The sequence below is a fragment of the Adiantum capillus-veneris genome, chromosome 28, assembly GCF_014529385.1.
Source record: "Adiantum capillus-veneris isolate H3 chromosome 28, ASM1452938v2, whole genome shotgun sequence".
In the NCBI taxonomy this organism is placed as follows: domain Eukaryota; kingdom Viridiplantae; phylum Streptophyta; class Polypodiopsida; order Polypodiales; family Pteridaceae; genus Adiantum; species Adiantum capillus-veneris.
In genome coordinates, this window is record NC_140958.1 from 64,919,058 (window position 1) to 64,934,722 (window position 15,665).

At 40.8% G+C, this 15,665-nt stretch overlaps 1 protein-coding gene across 1 annotated transcript; it reads left to right on the top strand.

Moving 5' to 3' along the window:
- Nucleotides 1-5,665: 5,665 nt before the first annotated feature.
- LOC147420576 (uncharacterized) lies at nucleotides 5,666-8,330 on the top strand. Its single transcript, XM_086504559.1, has 7 exons — nucleotides 5,666-6,145; nucleotides 6,239-6,340; nucleotides 6,479-6,596; nucleotides 6,680-6,888; nucleotides 7,378-7,757; nucleotides 7,811-7,878; nucleotides 7,954-8,330. Exons 1-7 carry the CDS (start codon nucleotides 5,666-5,668, stop codon nucleotides 8,328-8,330), a joined length of 1,734 nt encoding a protein of 577 aa, XP_086360685.1.
- Nucleotides 8,331-15,665: the final 7,335 nt, after the last annotated feature.

A 15,665-nucleotide genomic window follows, 5' to 3' on the forward strand; every position in this document is an offset into this window, starting at 1 on the left:
GCTTTATCTTCTCTACACCATAGTCGAGGACGACTATGATTTCAAGAGAGAGGTAATGTCATAATAATCAATATCTAATTCTCCTAAATGATTTTCTCATATTAAACTGATCATTTAATGTGGGGAAGGCCAGGGGAGAAAAAGCTAGAATATTGGTTAAGCTAGCAGACCGGCCACAGTAGGGATCCAAAGGAGGGAAAATAGGGATCCAAAGGGGGGGCCATCTGCAAAAGAGCCATGTGCAACAATGGGCTAAAAAGACCCTAAGGTTCAGCCCATTAAGACTTCCAAAATGCTAAGGTTCCAAAATTCAAAGGTTGTGTCCAAAGGTCAACCCTAGGGAAAATTGGATGCTTTGTGTGTGCCCTAAAAGTCTTTGCACATCCCTACATGGGAGGGGGCGAGCCCTAAAGGTAGGGGATGAGAGAGAAAGCCACACACACACAGGCTCCCTTTACACAAAGGGAATGAGGGACACATGTTAGCTCCCTAGGCCAGATGCCCACAAGGTGTGCCCAATTTCTATTGGATGACCCTTGAAATGGACCAATGAAAATTAAGCTAGAGTAAATCTAGTTTAATTAATTTGAAAACATTTAATAAAAGAAATCAATGACAATTAATTCTCCTAGAAGACTATTGGGCAGTCTCCCAAGGGGTCCAATGAGCATTCAGGAGCCCCATGGCTTGCCTGATTCCTATTGGCCAGGAGGCAAAGGGGTCCAATGAGAGTTTAGTTTAATTATTTAATTACCTAAAGCTCTCACAAAAGGGGAAAGGGGGACACATGTCAGAAAGCTATCACTTATGCTGCTTAATTGTAATTGGCTTGACTTGGGGAGGGCCAATGAGGTTTCAGGAAGAGCATTTAGCAAGAGGGCTCGCCCGAGAGAGAGAGAGAGAGAGAGAGAGGGGGGGGGATGATTTTTGCAAGGCATTATCGCACACACACTCACACAAGCTCATGTGTGAAGAAAGAGAAGACTATCTCTTCCCAAGCTTTAATGGAGAACTCATCACCTACTCCAAGCTTGTGAGATAGAAGCCTACATCAACACTCTCTTGGCATGTGGATGCAAATCCAACCAAGAGCCAAGCTTCAATGCATGCTCATCTCCTCTACCAAGCTAATTACTAAGCTAAGCTATGCTACATATGAGTGATTATGTGAGGAGATGTACATCTTTCTCGTAAGATACTCCTTCTTCCTCTCAATCTACTCTCATACCCTGCTAGCTCTCACCATCTTCGAAGGTGTGTGAGGTCTTGGGTCTGAGAAAGGGGATAATTCAAGTTGTGTTTGTTAAGTGTTTTGCTTAGTGCATGAAGTTTCCATCTTCACTGCACTAGCTAGTCTTGAAGGAACACAAAGAATTGTATTGTACAATGTCTCTCTTGATGGGAGAAACCATAATACAAAGCCTTTTGGAGGGGGGACCGGCTCCATGAAAATCCGGTCCTCAACTGTTGTCAATAGCTTAATTGCTCTCTCTTTTGAAAGTATTGTCGATGCTATCTAACTAGGTGTTATGCTTTTTGTTGCTCTCTCCACCCAAGCACTCTTGTAATTCTCATTAGGAATCTACTCTAATGAAATGCCCACTATGTTCATGCTAATTTCCGCTACACATAAGTTATTAGTCCATTTAATGTTACACCACCTGATCCTATCAAAGAAATGGAGATCTCATCTTCCCCACGTCAAGGGACTAAAGCCCAAAAGGTGTCGTTAAACATTGCCGAAGTGATGGATTTCATGTCTTCAGAAGTTAGAACCACCATCATATAGCTAGTCTCAGCTCTTCGAGCTTTCCTCAATGGAGAACTGAAGGTTGGGCTACCACAATTTTCATAGATGGATGGAGCTGGGGAGATGCCAATAGAGGAGGAACACTTAGATCCACAACCCAACCTAGATGAAAACCTTGTTATAAAAATACTTGTTAACAAGTTTGGACAATACTTTGAGGGTGATGAATACAATGCAACTATACCAATCACTACTAAGGGATTAACTGTGAAGGGAATCCTTGATGGTGGCGTTGGGGTTAGCATTGTGACTAAAAATTGATGGGAAAATATGGGAAGACCTCACCTTGCGACCACAACCATTAGTAGTGAAGATGGCCAATGGGTCTATTATTAAACCTATTGGGATGCTAGAAGACCTCAAGGTCAAGGTCTTTGGACATAAAATAAGAGTTACCTTCATTGTTATGGATTTCTCCAAGCACATTATGGCATCAGAGATGATCTTAGGACGTCCTTTCATGAGGGAAGCAAAAATGGTGCATGACTGGTCTAAAAACCATGTCTACTTGCAGTTCCAAGATTCTGTCATTCGAGTGGATCTTGTAACTAGTCGAGCACATCCTCTAGGAAACAGGTTTATAATTGATCATAGATCTAACACCACTGTTCACTCAGCCCCATTGCAGTATTATTATACGTGTAAAGCGGACACTGATGTTGGGGAAGATTCTCCTTATATGGATGTACTACCTGGGATGACTGAGTCGGACAATGTGGATTGCGTCCACCTAGCAGCAACCATAGACACTTGGAGAAACAGGGGGACAACCTGGGTAACACCTGAGGGGGATGAAATGCCATCAGTTGTACCCTTAAATATGCTACAAGCAATGCATATAACTTCTGACAAGACTCATCCTAATATAACGAAGAAAACATACAAGTGGGTCCCTAAATCTTCTTTAGCTACCATGGTTGATGCTAAAAAACAGAAGCCTTGTAAGACGTACCACTCGCTCCAAGAAAAGTAAGAAAATGTTGCGATGGACTCCCAAAAAACTATTAGAAGCCCTAAGCTACTATGAAGGAAATGATCAAATCTAGGTGCCAAAACGTAAATTGTGCTCTTATCACTTGATCCATGTGAGCCCAATCTTATAGCTCCAAAATGAATCGACGATTGCAAAAAGAAAAAAATCACAGAATGTTACACACCCGCTCCAGAGCTAGTTTGGGTACCGAAGAAAGAACGATTTGTTCCACCTAGCTCAGAAAGGGGGGAGTCCCATGAAGCTTCTAGCTCCTCATGTAATGCATCCATAGAGGTAAAAGATTCTCCACGGTCTCCACCTACAATAGTGGACCTCCATAAAGCTACAAAGGAATCCACACCTCCCATTGTTCAAGAATCACCTGATGAACCACTTCAAGTTCAATCCTGGGAGAGTACCTTACCACCCTTGCAACTAGATGAAACACATAGGGCGGTCAAAAACTATTGGTTAGAGCCTTCACCCATAACAACTTGGAATAATTGGTTTCAAAAGGTGATGACATCATTCCAAAAGGTATGATGTACCCAAGGAAGGGGAGAGTGTTTGCTAACATCCATCATTCACTTGCTTCCCTCTCAACCTTCCTCCCTGACCTCTCAATCTCCAATCCTAGGGAATGTATATATAAAGCCTTATACTCACAAAAACAAGATAAAAAAGTAAAAGAGCAAGAGCCACCAAACAATAATGTGAAAACTTACAAGTTCTATACAGAACACAAAATCATAAAAATACATTATGCACAAGAACACGACCCTTGTAATATTTGCACTCTAACCATCATCTATCTGTGTGTACAAATATGGCTAGTACGCTAGAGTTGTCCACTCATGCCTTGGGTGAGAGGTACCCTCGTTACTTTTCACAAGTATTTCACATGGTCTTCCCGGTGCTTGCCTATGAATGGGATTTGGTAGGTACGCTAGCATGTGAGAGGAATTTTGAGGAGTTAGAACGGCTGATACGTCTCTTGACCACGACTGATCCATACTTAGTAGAGAGCATTTATCCCATTGCACAAGCCTATCTTTTTGACCAAGATGACTATAGGCGTTTAGTGACCTTCTTAGTAAACATTGGTGCCTCTGATGATGAAGAAGATTTACATGATTACACGGATGGCACATATGGTCTCATGGATGATGACTTTGATTTTCTCGACGATGAGGATAGGGGTTTAGCCTTAGGGTCCCCCCCCCCCCCCCCCCCCCCAATCTCTACAATATCCTATTTTCTTGACTCTCTAGGGGAGGTGCAAATAATTAGGTTAGGGTTCCTTATGTTTTTTAATTGTGTTTCAATAAGTGTTGGTACCTTTTTTCACTGATGTGCCTCCGAAAGGTGGATGTTTGGTGGTGACTATTGTGCAGTTTGTGACTACATAAGGATGCTTTTAAAGGACAACAACAATGGATGTTTACATGTTACAACGGATGTTCTCCATTATATCAGGTGTACTACTTCCTTTTATCTATGCTTCCACATTTACATGTTTGCATCTTGTCATTTGAATTCTAAAATGCATAAAATTTATGAAGACATTGCCAATTTAGATGCTATAATTTTAAAAAAACTTCTAGTACCTTGTTCTTCTCTTTGAGATTGCTCTATTAGTTGGCTTTAAGTAGGTATCGGGACCTTAGGCTAGACTAAGCTACTTAATTGTTGACTTTAATTCCTAAATAGTTTATGAATTGTAGTAACTTTAGTAATGTTTTAGGCTATAAGGATATAGTTCTCTCTAGTTTATTCCACCTAAGTGTGACTTGTGTTATGGAAGCCCATGTGTTAAGCTGGTATTTGAGACCTCGAGTCTCCCGGTTAGTTTATGCTCAAGCTGGTATTTGAGACCTTGAGTCTCCCAGCTGCTCGTATTTGAGACCTCGAGTCCCCCAGCTACTTGTAGCAACTATGACAACAACAAAAAAGAAAACGAAAAAAAAAAAAAGCAAATAGCACAAACTTCTTTGTATTTTATGTGGATCACACTTAAGTGGTATAAGTGACAAGATCACTAGTCCTTAGACCCCGACGAGCATTCCTAGGGTTAACTGCTCTTTAGTCGAAATTTTTTAATTAACGTTGGTCAATCTAGTACTTCCTTTAGCCCTAGCTCTTGTGTACTTCTCTTATAGTCGACCTAATAGACCCTAAATCAATTGCATTTTCTTCAGGTACTACGCTTGTTCTAGTTGGCAATGTTACAATTCATGAATTTGTTTTTGCATTTCTTAGAATATCATGTATGTATCTCACTTATTGCACACCTGTACATGCTGCCTTTGACCTTTCACAATGTTGTTTTTCTTCTGACACAGGTACTTCTATCGTAGATCCCGATGTTGCACTATTATATTCCAAGGATGAAATCTACATCAGGAAGGCGGGCATATTAACCACTAGCGTCCACTTCTAGTAGTCATGGACCGGGTTTGTCAGTCCAATAGGAAAAAAGTAAGAGTGATCACCGATGAGAGGCGCACTCTAACAGGAACATTCAAGGGTTAGTTGGCTAAGTATGGGCGCCCAAGTGTGAATGGGGCGAGCTCATATAAAAGTCACCTAAACCTAAAATTCATTTATTCTTTCATTTGTGCAATTGAAGAGTGCTCTTGCTCCATCTCCATATTCTTCTTCTTCATCTCCTTGTGTGTGTGTGTGTGTGTGTGTGTGTGTGTGTGTGTGTGTGTGTGTGAGAGAGAGAGAGAGAGTGTGTGTGTGTGTGTGTGTGATCAAGCATTGCGACGACGGCACGGTGGCGGTGAAGTGGTTGAGCGCGGCGTAGCGGCAGCTCCTTCTTCTTCGCGGCGAGGAATCCTCCACGAAGGCGAGCGTAGGGAGCATTTGCGTATACAGTGATGAGTTTTGGTTTGAAGAATGGTCCACCTTCCTTCAACTTTGTGGCTCATAAGACATTTGAACCTTATCTTCATGATTTTATGAGGGTTTTTGTAGATGACTTTTCAGTATTTGGAAAGAAGGATCAGCATTTGGTTCACTTGAAGTTATGTTTGGAAAGATGCAGACTGTTTCACATGGCCTTGAATCCATATAAAAGTGTACTTGCAGTCATGAGTGGTATTTTATTGGGACATGTAGTATCTGCTGATGGGATGGCCATTGATGCCAAAAAGATTGAAGCAATTCAGGCATCCAAATCACCTCAGAATATGAAGGAGCTTAGTAGGTTTGTGGGCCAGGTGAAGTGGCACTCAAGGTATATTACATATTTGGCTAATATATGTGCACCTTTGACTCATCTTACAAAGAAAGATGTTGCCTTTAAATGGGATGAACCACAAGAGACAGCCTCTCAGATGTTAAAGAAAATACTATCAGTAGCACCAATACTATAGCCTCCTGATTGGACATTGCCTTTTCATGTTTTTGTTGGTGCATCGAATATTGCAATTGGAGCTGTGTTGATGCAGGAAAAGGTTAGAGGATGGTATAGACCATTGTATTATGCAAGCAGGATGCTCACTCCAATAGAAAAGAATTATACTGTGACCAAGAGAGAGGCTTTGGGCATGGTATATTCATTGAATAAATTCATGCATTACTTACTCAGTAACAGGGTTATGTTTCATGTTGATCACCAAGCGTTGTTGTACTTGGTTAAGAAGCCCATGCTTACAGGGAGATTAGCAAGGTGGATGTTGCTTTTGTAGGAATTTGAGTTTGTGATTATTCATACTCCTGGGAAAGAGCATGCTATGGCAGATTATTTGAGCAGACTAGAAACAGGGGAATCTCCAATAGATGTGGATGATCAGTTACCAGATGCAGGTTTATTTTCAGTTCAGCAGAGGAAGTTCCAGATTCTTGGGATGATCAGATGTTGATGTACCTAACTGATGGGGTTATGCCAGGAGGGTTTTCACCTGATCAAAGGAAGAAATTTGCATTGAAAAGCAGACCATTTCTTGTGATTGCAGGAGCATTATACAAGAAGGGTATTAATCAAGTGATAAGAAGGTGTGTTCCAAAATTTGAACAATCAACAGTTCTACAGGAAGCTCATTATGGACAAGCTGGTGGACATTTTTCAGGAGACATTACAGGAAAGAAAATTTTGCAGGCAGGTTTGTCGTGGCCTACTTTGTTAAAAGATGCACATGAGTATGCCAAAAGATGTGTGGTGTGTCAGAAGCTTGGTCAGCCAGACAATAGGGATAGAATGTCAGATCATCCTATTCTACCCCTGGAACCTTTTCAAAAATGGGGTATGGACTTTGTAGGACCAGTGAACCCCACTAGCTCTAGGGGGAACATGTACATTTTGGTTGCTACAGATTATTGTACTAAGTGGGTGGAAGCTGTGGCACTGAAGGATAACAAAGCAGCCAGTGTTGCAAAGTTTTTGTAACATAACATTATGACAAGATTTGGGTGTCCAATTGAGTTGGTGAGTGATAGGGGGACACATTTTTTGAATGAGGTCATACAAGAGCTGACTGAAACTCATATGATATTACACAAGAAGTCTACCCCATATCATCCCCAAGCCAATGGACAGGCAGAAAGTAGCAACAAAATTCTGGTTAAAATTTTGAAAACGATTGTGCAGGATGATCATAAGGATTGGGACGTGAAGTTGGATTCAACTCTGTGGTCATTCACGACTGCTTTCAAAGTCACCACAAGGATGACACCTTTCAGGTTGGTCTATGGGTTGGAAGCTGTAGTACCTATGGAATTTGTGGTACCTAGCCTGAGAGTATCTGCTGAGATAAAAATGTCTCCTGCATTGTCAGTAAAGCACAAATGTAAGTATTTGATGCAGCTAGAAGAGAATAGGCTGGTGAGTTCTTACATCACTGAGATCATCCAGAGGAGAAGACAAGCCTGGGTAGCTATGAATGTCAAGTTCAAACTGTTCAAAGTGGGAGATTGGGTGATGCTGTATAATTCTAGGCTTGGTCCATTCCCAGGGAAATTGACTTTGAGGTATAAGGGTCCTTATCATATTGTTGAAGATTTAGGTCAAGGCACATTTATAGTTTTGCTGATGTGTTTGGAACCAGAGTGGACAAACCAGTTAATGGATTCACGTTAAAGAAATTTCAAGGTAAACCACCTCACCTTCATTAGTTGACACCAAAAGTGGTAGGTGCTGCTTTGTGTGATGAAGTTGGATTACCAGTTTTTCAGAGTCAGCAAGCATTGCTATCAAGTGATCATGGTATTAGAAGCAATGTTCATAAGGGTTTCAACAGAGAACAGGTGATGAAGGAGGGCAAGAGGAGTGCTTGGCAAGGTTCTGATGGGTGGAAGTTCACTTCAGATAAACATGATCCAATATGCAGTCATCTAGTGTGGTGCAGCGAATATTGGTTGATTGGAATTTGGTCCATCGGAATTTACTGGATCGGAATTTTTAAACTTGGAAGTAAAGGGTTTAATGTTCAACAATATTTGGGTTTGCGGGAAGATTATTCGCCACTAGAAAGGTGTAATTATTGGGGCGCAGGAGCTGTCAAGGAGGTCACTCAACGGATGCATGCAGCGCAATTCTTATGAAATGTTCGTCTCTTCGCCGCGTGAAAGTACTTATCTGCTGATTACTTCTTGCAGTCGTCTTCTTCATCCACTCCTTCATCAAGCACTATGGCCCCTAAAGTAAATCCTGCAGCAGCCATGAGACCCGAGGCTGAAACTGAGTTGGCAGAGTGTGTCGCAACAAGGCTAAGGAGAAAGGGACTTAACCTAAGAGTGGATGTAAGTGATGAGGAAGAAGAAGAGTTCTCAAAGGAAGAACCGCCACCTTTGTGGGCAAACAAAATGTTGCAGAGTTTGATGGACCCGTACACAGATCTCAAGATTGAGATGGAAGCTGATAGAGAGAAGAATGAGAAGTGGCTCAGACAGTTGGGCTTTATGAGTATGCAATGTTGCCATGGAAAGAATGGAAAGCAAAATTTTTATGCAAAGTCACAAGCAGAGTTGTTGAGGAAGACCAGAGGAGAAATATCTGACAAGGTCATGTTGTGCCCATAGGTGATTGCTGCAGTTTAAGTTACCATTTACGATAGTAATTGTTCCACCAAAGTGTGCAGATGATTGTTTAAAGAAGGAGTTTGGGTCTAGAGAAGGGACAAGGTTGTATTACATGCTTAAAAATGTGGAGTATGGCCGCAGGGAACAATTAAAGTGGTATCTTGAGAGGGTTTTTTTTCTGGCTAAATTGACTATATGTCAAAAGAAAATTATGCTCCATTGGCATTTGCAGAGCAGGGAGGTTGTTTCAGTTGGGCCCATTGGGTCCATGACAAAATTCATGCAGAGGTGTTTACTCCAGATAAGAGGAACCGTCAGTGCAACAATAGATTGGCTCCATTCCTAGCTGCATTATTCAAGTATGCTGGGATGGTGAAAGCAGGAGAAACAGTGGTGCCAAATATCTCTGCTACTGCTGCTGAGTCGAAACTTCAGAAGAACAAAAGTAAAGAGCAGGTTGATGAACTAGACAATCTTTTTGATGGAGAACTAGAAAAGACAAAGCAGTTTCAAGATTTGATGGAGGCTGGTTACACAGAGGAGGAGGCTAGAGAAGATGTGGCTAGCGCAGATTTCTTCCAGGACATTGGTGAGTTATGTGTCTTCTCACAAAAAATCTCTGCAAAACATTTACTTTGTCCAAGAAGAGAAAGGTATGTGCTCGTGAGCAAGGTGTTTCTAAAGCCTTAGATTTTGCATTTGCTACTCCAAGTACATTTCTTTTAAAACTGAAGGCAAATGTGAAGATGCTGACAGTGCTATAAGGATGCTTAAGTTGGTGCAAGAATTTGTGCTGGGTCAGCAGGTACAAATGGAGGAGAAACTTAAACAGGTTGCAGATTCAGCAGTAGGTAAAGTGCAAGTAAAGCAGAAGGACATGGAGTTGGAAGCTATGTCTTTGCAGTTGGGTCAAATTTAGGAAGTACATCAGAAAGAGTTAGAGGATATTGTGAAAAAGCATCATGCAGAAGTTTCAAGAATAAAAATGTCTTTGGGACTATTCAGAGATTGGACAATGAAGTTAGATGCCAGATTGAATGAGGAAATGGAGCATTTGTCAAAGACTAATGCTGATTTGCAGGTTCAAGTTCAAATGCTACATCAGAGGTTGATTCCTTTGCAAGAATTGGAGAAGCAAGTAAGAGGTGAGGATGTGGATGTCAATGCAGTGCTTATGTCAGAGGGAGAAATTTCTGTCTTGAAAGATCAGCTGTTGCAAGCAGTTCAGGAAGTTTGGAAGTCTATGAAGAACAGACTTGCTGTAGCAATAAATCATCCATATGAGACGATGAAGCAGGGATTTGTAAGTGAGCATGAGGGTGAATTACTCCAGGAGTTAGAGGATGTACAAAAGGACACAGACATGTGGTTCAAATTAGCTCAAGATTTAAAGATGAAAGAATTGCAAGGGGATATGGCTGATGTTCAGTTGGAGGAACATATTGAGGAAGGTCAAGATTTGAAGGATGATGCAGAGATGAAACAGCAGGTTGAATTGCTTGAAGCAGTGGAAAATGTATCTGCTGGGATAGTGGCACCTGAGTCAGTAGTTGAAGAGCAGGGTATGGCTGAGCCAGATGTGGAGGCTCGGAATGAAGCTGAACTAGTGTAGAGAGTAATGTTGATGGTGCAGAATATGCAGATCAAGGGATTGTGGATCCAAGTCGGATTTCAAGGAAATCCACCACCGGGCTGTGCCAGGTGTTGAACTTGCACCAGATCAGTACTTGTAGTTATTTTTAATTAATCAACTCTTAGTCAGTCATATATTAGTGAGTCGGAATTTTGATAAGTCGGATTTTGATCAATCGGATGTAACAGTTATAACTGGCAGAAGTTCCTATTTAAAGGTCATGCTGGTTCACGCGAGGATGTAATTTTTGGCTGAAATGGAAGTTATCTTTGGACCAAGATGAATCAACTTTGTAGTCTCTTGCTCTTTGATTCATGTTTGTTCTTCAGTCCGCTGTGTCAGAATTCGGTGAATGGTGAAATGCTGATGAGTTGGATATGTTTGCCTTTGTCTAACTCTGTCTTTAGTGTGTGTGTGACATGTTGTCAACACTTAAGTTCTATGTGTGTTGAACAACCCCAACATGGTAAATGGGAATCACAATATCGGGTAACATTGTTAAGGAATCAACAATGTCCGGAATGGCCATCGTGGTTAGATTGAGAAATCCACAAACACCCAAATCGATCCATGACCTCTATTGGTGATTAGTAGACCCAAAAGTAATATCATCGAGATACTGCACATAGAGTGAAAAATGCTTCATAAGCAACAACTTGAGGAATATGTATGCCATTCCAAATCAGCCTTTGCTAAACACTAGGGCTCAAAACACCTAGTGTGCATGCATTTAGCAAAAAATAGGAACCTGTATATCCATGGTGATCCTTGCCAATACTTATGGCAAATGTGATGCGCCTAGCATGCATTAAAAAGGAATGTAATTAATAGTTCTAAAAAGAAACTAAAGATTTTCAGTTGCAATCTTCTACAAGCCTTGCTGAAACGTCGGAACCATAATAGAAAGTGAAACATTGATCACTTCTAGGTACAAACAATGAAACTTTTTGATTAACAACTTAGAGCCTTGCTATATGTATAAACAACCATTTTTAATGTTGTTTAGCAGTACTTGTACCTGAACAAGTCATTCTAAGTATCCGATAATTTCTGGACACTAAAATTGCTCCTGATATGTCGTGCTAAAAATGGTCTAGAAAACAGATTTGACCAGCACTTAGGGACTTTGTGGTGACACATAATTGAAATAATGGCGCGAGTGTCAGTCCAGAGAATCATATTCTCTACATGTGGAATATGTCTCATGTAAGGATGTTTAAAAAAGAACATCCTCAAGTACAAGATGTACTTGTGTGTGGAGATAATTCTAAACACTCTGTGACAAGAGTAAGAGGGACCCTCATTCATTGCTCCACACTGGCTAAACCGAACTCCTTGAGTCCCTAGACCATGTTGTATCCCATGTGACAACATGTGCCAAATCGAACCCGACAAGTGGATTCAAAATAGTATAATCTATAGTGGACACTACAACTCAAAATACTTGCTTCGACATGCCCTTGGCATGGCTCTAAAAAATTCAAGTGTATTTACACGACTTGAAACAAATCCAAGCATAGCATACTAAAAAATGGAATAACACCAAATTGATAGATGCGTACCTAGAGATTTGAAGTGAATGTTCACTTACCCATATTCAAATACAGAGGAACACGTCGTCCACTTGTGAAAAACAAGCAACATTGTACTGGAAACCCTGGGTGTTGCCTTTGCAATCCAAACCCTTTGATTAGAATCTACGTAGTCAAACCCCTTGGTAAGACCCTTTGTAATAACTGCTCGACTAGTAGGTAACCGTAACCAACATAGCCAATCGTGTACAGAATGATTGGAATCAATTTGAATTTGTCTGCTACCCCATGGTATATTACTGGCTTCTTTCATTGAAAGTAGAACTGGGATAGATCAAACTATGACCCTCAATGTGTTTGGGGAGATGTAGCAATCACCCGCCGGGTCTTACCCCAAAACACTATGTCCATAGACAATCCAAAGTGCTATAGAGGGAGCCAGAGATCCACAAAAGTGAAATGCCTAGCTCTTATGGACATTCATGTTGTCTCAACCTATTGCTGCATCTATACTTCGTGGTAAAGATTAGCTGATGGGAGTTTAAGGTGATCAAAAACTCAACTCGAGCGTCGCATTGAAAACATGTAGTGCAAAATGACACACTAAACATCCGTAATGACAAGACTCTTGCTTGTCCATTAACATCATTGTGTAGTCCAGTGGATAGATCTGTTCGATCTTAAGAACAATCCCCCAAGGAATGCCAATCGTTGGGTCATACCTGAGATCTGACAATGACTCTTAGCCAGCATGTGGGGCGCCTAGCCCTTATGGCAATTAGTGTTCAATTGACGAAATGATGAAGACTAATGTAGAGGGTGTCTTGCCCAATTTCTAACTGAGAGTTAGAGCACCTTGGCTCATGCTGACTCCCAAACAAAACATGTATCAAAAGCTTCTTAGAAAGTTTTCATTATTCTTGAAAGAAATAAGAAAAAGAGAGAGAAGAAGAGCATGCTGGGCTCATGAACTTTTCTTAAATTTCTAGAGTGTGTGCCCAGAATGTGTGCTCTTAGGCATCTTATGCCTGATTTGCAGCTTATCCTATAAGCCTGCAGTAATTTGCCTATATAACTCTCTCATCAAAAGAGGAAACATAAAACACAAGCCACAACTTGACCCACTTACCATGTATGGGGTCGTGACTTGACAAAAATGACCTAATATATGTCACTTTGCCTATGAAATAATTCCTAGATTTAGGTTCCATTTAGTGGTATTGTGTGTTGACAACAACCATAAATTTTAATAATCCATAACTTAGTTTGTCTATGACAGAGTGTCTGGTGTTATAGCGGAAGCGTAATCTCTGAAGCGGTGGAATTCATGCCACCTGGTTAGCATGCTTTGCATACAGATGTTTAAGCCCTTGGCGAGAGTGATAGCATCAAACATGAGAGCCAAAACCATTAGTGCCTTACACAATCTAAACTGGTAGGGATTCTGTGAGTTGATATTCCCTATTGTGCAAGTTCCCCAAAGCCTTGCTGCACATGAAATTGCCAAAGCACTTTGCTTTGCACAATGCGAGTAATTGCCAAGTAAAGTTTAAAGAGGGAAAAAACAAGAAAAACTTAAACTTGGCTAACATGGTCGTTGTTGCTGCAACCAGTTTTTCATGAAATTTGGAAGGAAAAACTCATTGGAAAATGGCGTATAGCCATATCTGCTTGGCCTGATTACGGAGACGAATCCTTGCTCCAGTGAAAACAAGCCCTAAGAATTCGCTTGACAGCTTCTTGAAATGGTCGTTAATGGTTGGTCTTGTCGAGCACCTGTTGCCTCCTTCATCAAGATTAGCAACAGGCCATGCCGATCTCCATGAGATTCTCAAGCACTACCAGGCCTTGACCTTTGCCATGCATGAGAAGAAGCATTGCTTTTAAATGAGAACATTGCTCACTCAAGCCGTGCTTGAGTGTGAGTGGTTGTTGCTCATCGTGTGTTCAGTAAAAAGAAAAATAGCATGCTTTTGGGAATGCTCATGAGCCTGGCTTGTGCCTTAAGGGTTGAAATTGTATAACCATGGAAAAGAAAATTTTAGGCAGCATATATACCTGCTAAAGTACTCGCATCGACTTTCCTGATAATGTTTTCCTTACATGCCATTTGTCCTTGACAAACACTGTGACATGTGTCCTTGACAAACACCCCTTGAAACAACCTCCCCTTCCACCATAATTCAGGGTCTTGAAGCTTGCTTGTACCAATCTTTTGGCCCATTGATGCGAGTAACAATCACAAGCCTTGCTTGTATGACGAGAGCATATACTTGAAAAAAATTGGCACAAACACAATCGAAAGTGATTTCGTACCTTATATTGTATGTGTATAAACGTGCTATTTGGATTGCTTGGCGTGGATGTTCTTGAACTTCAAACAGTATTATTGTAAGCATATTCCACTAAGGGTAAGTAATTCTCCCATTGCGACCTTTGATCTACTTCCATTACGTAGGCTTTTAGTAGACAAAAAATTGTTAGGTTAGCTATTTCACTTTGGCCATCTGTTTGCTAGTGATAGGCCGAAGAGAAGTTTAGCCTTGTCCCTAAATTATCAAAGAGACCCTTCCAAAAATTACTGGTCATTCTAGGATCTCTATCAGACACTATGGACATTGGCAAGCCATGGTACTTCAAAATTTGTGATATGAAGAGGGTTGCCATTTGATGGGCTTTGATAGTCCTTTTGACAGGTATAAAATGAGCTTGTTTGTTGAACCTATCTACTATCGTCCATATTCCCATATTCCCATGGATAGACTTAGGCAATCCAAAGAAAAAATCCATGTATATTCTCTCCCATGGTGAATCAGGGATTGGAAAAGGTTGAAGCATTCCAGGTTGCTTCCATCTATCAAACTTCGTCCTTTGGCATACCACACATTTAGAAACATAGTCTGGTATGTTTGCTTTCATGGTAGGCCAATAGAAATATGTTTCTATCCCTTTTAGGGTAGACTGAATCCCTCTATTCCCCACATAAGGAGGAGCATGAGATTCATACATTACTTTCCAATGTAGTGAGCTAGTAATGCATAGTCTATTGCCATAGAGAAGATGACCATCTTGTACGGTAAATGGTTCCTCTTTCTTCCCTAGTGCAAGGCTGAAATCACATGTCTAAAATCCGGATCAATGGCATACTCATCTATCATAGAAGATAGATCATTGTAAGTTGCTATGGAAATTGCATTCACTCTCGGTCGTCTTGAGAGTGCATTGGCTAGTTGATTATGCCTGCCAGCAATGTGAGCAATATGAAAATGAAATTGCGAAAGGAAATTTCCCCACCTCATTTTTTTGTTGGAGAGCTTGGTCTACCTCATGAAGTACTTAAGGCTTTGGTGATCTGTCCCATAGAATGAAAGGAATGCCTAGTAAATAGTGCTTCCACGAGTCTAAGCATGTAGAATTATGAGGAGTTTATTTTCATATATGCGTAGAGATTTCTCAATGGGGTACACCATACTCCACCATATATTGAGTTAGACTCGCACAAAATTGTTGTTTTTGCTCTCCAAAATCCATCTTTTTGAAGACAGTGGCTTTGAGATGATGTAAGTCCCAAAACTTGTCTACATATTTGTGAATAGATTCATAGGGAGAGAGCTTCAAACTTCGCCATTCGGTGAGTACTTTGTCTTTGGCATTGTTAGCCAAAAACTTATTCATGATGGAAGCTCTTAAATC

Excerpts from the sequence above, each read along its gene's own strand:
- LOC147420576 (XM_086504559.1), top strand. The coding sequence starts at position 5,666 with ATGAGTTTTGGTTTGAAGAATGGTCCACCTTCCTTCAACTTTGTGGCT. Across the intron at positions 6,341-6,478 it reads AGAGAGAGGCTTTGGGCATG|GAATTTGAGTTTGTGATTAT; the intron begins GTATATTCATTG and ends TTGCTTTTGTAG. Across the intron at positions 7,879-7,953 it reads CACGTTAAAGAAATTTCAAG|TTTTTCAGAGTCAGCAAGCA; the intron begins GTAAACCACCTC and ends TTGGATTACCAG.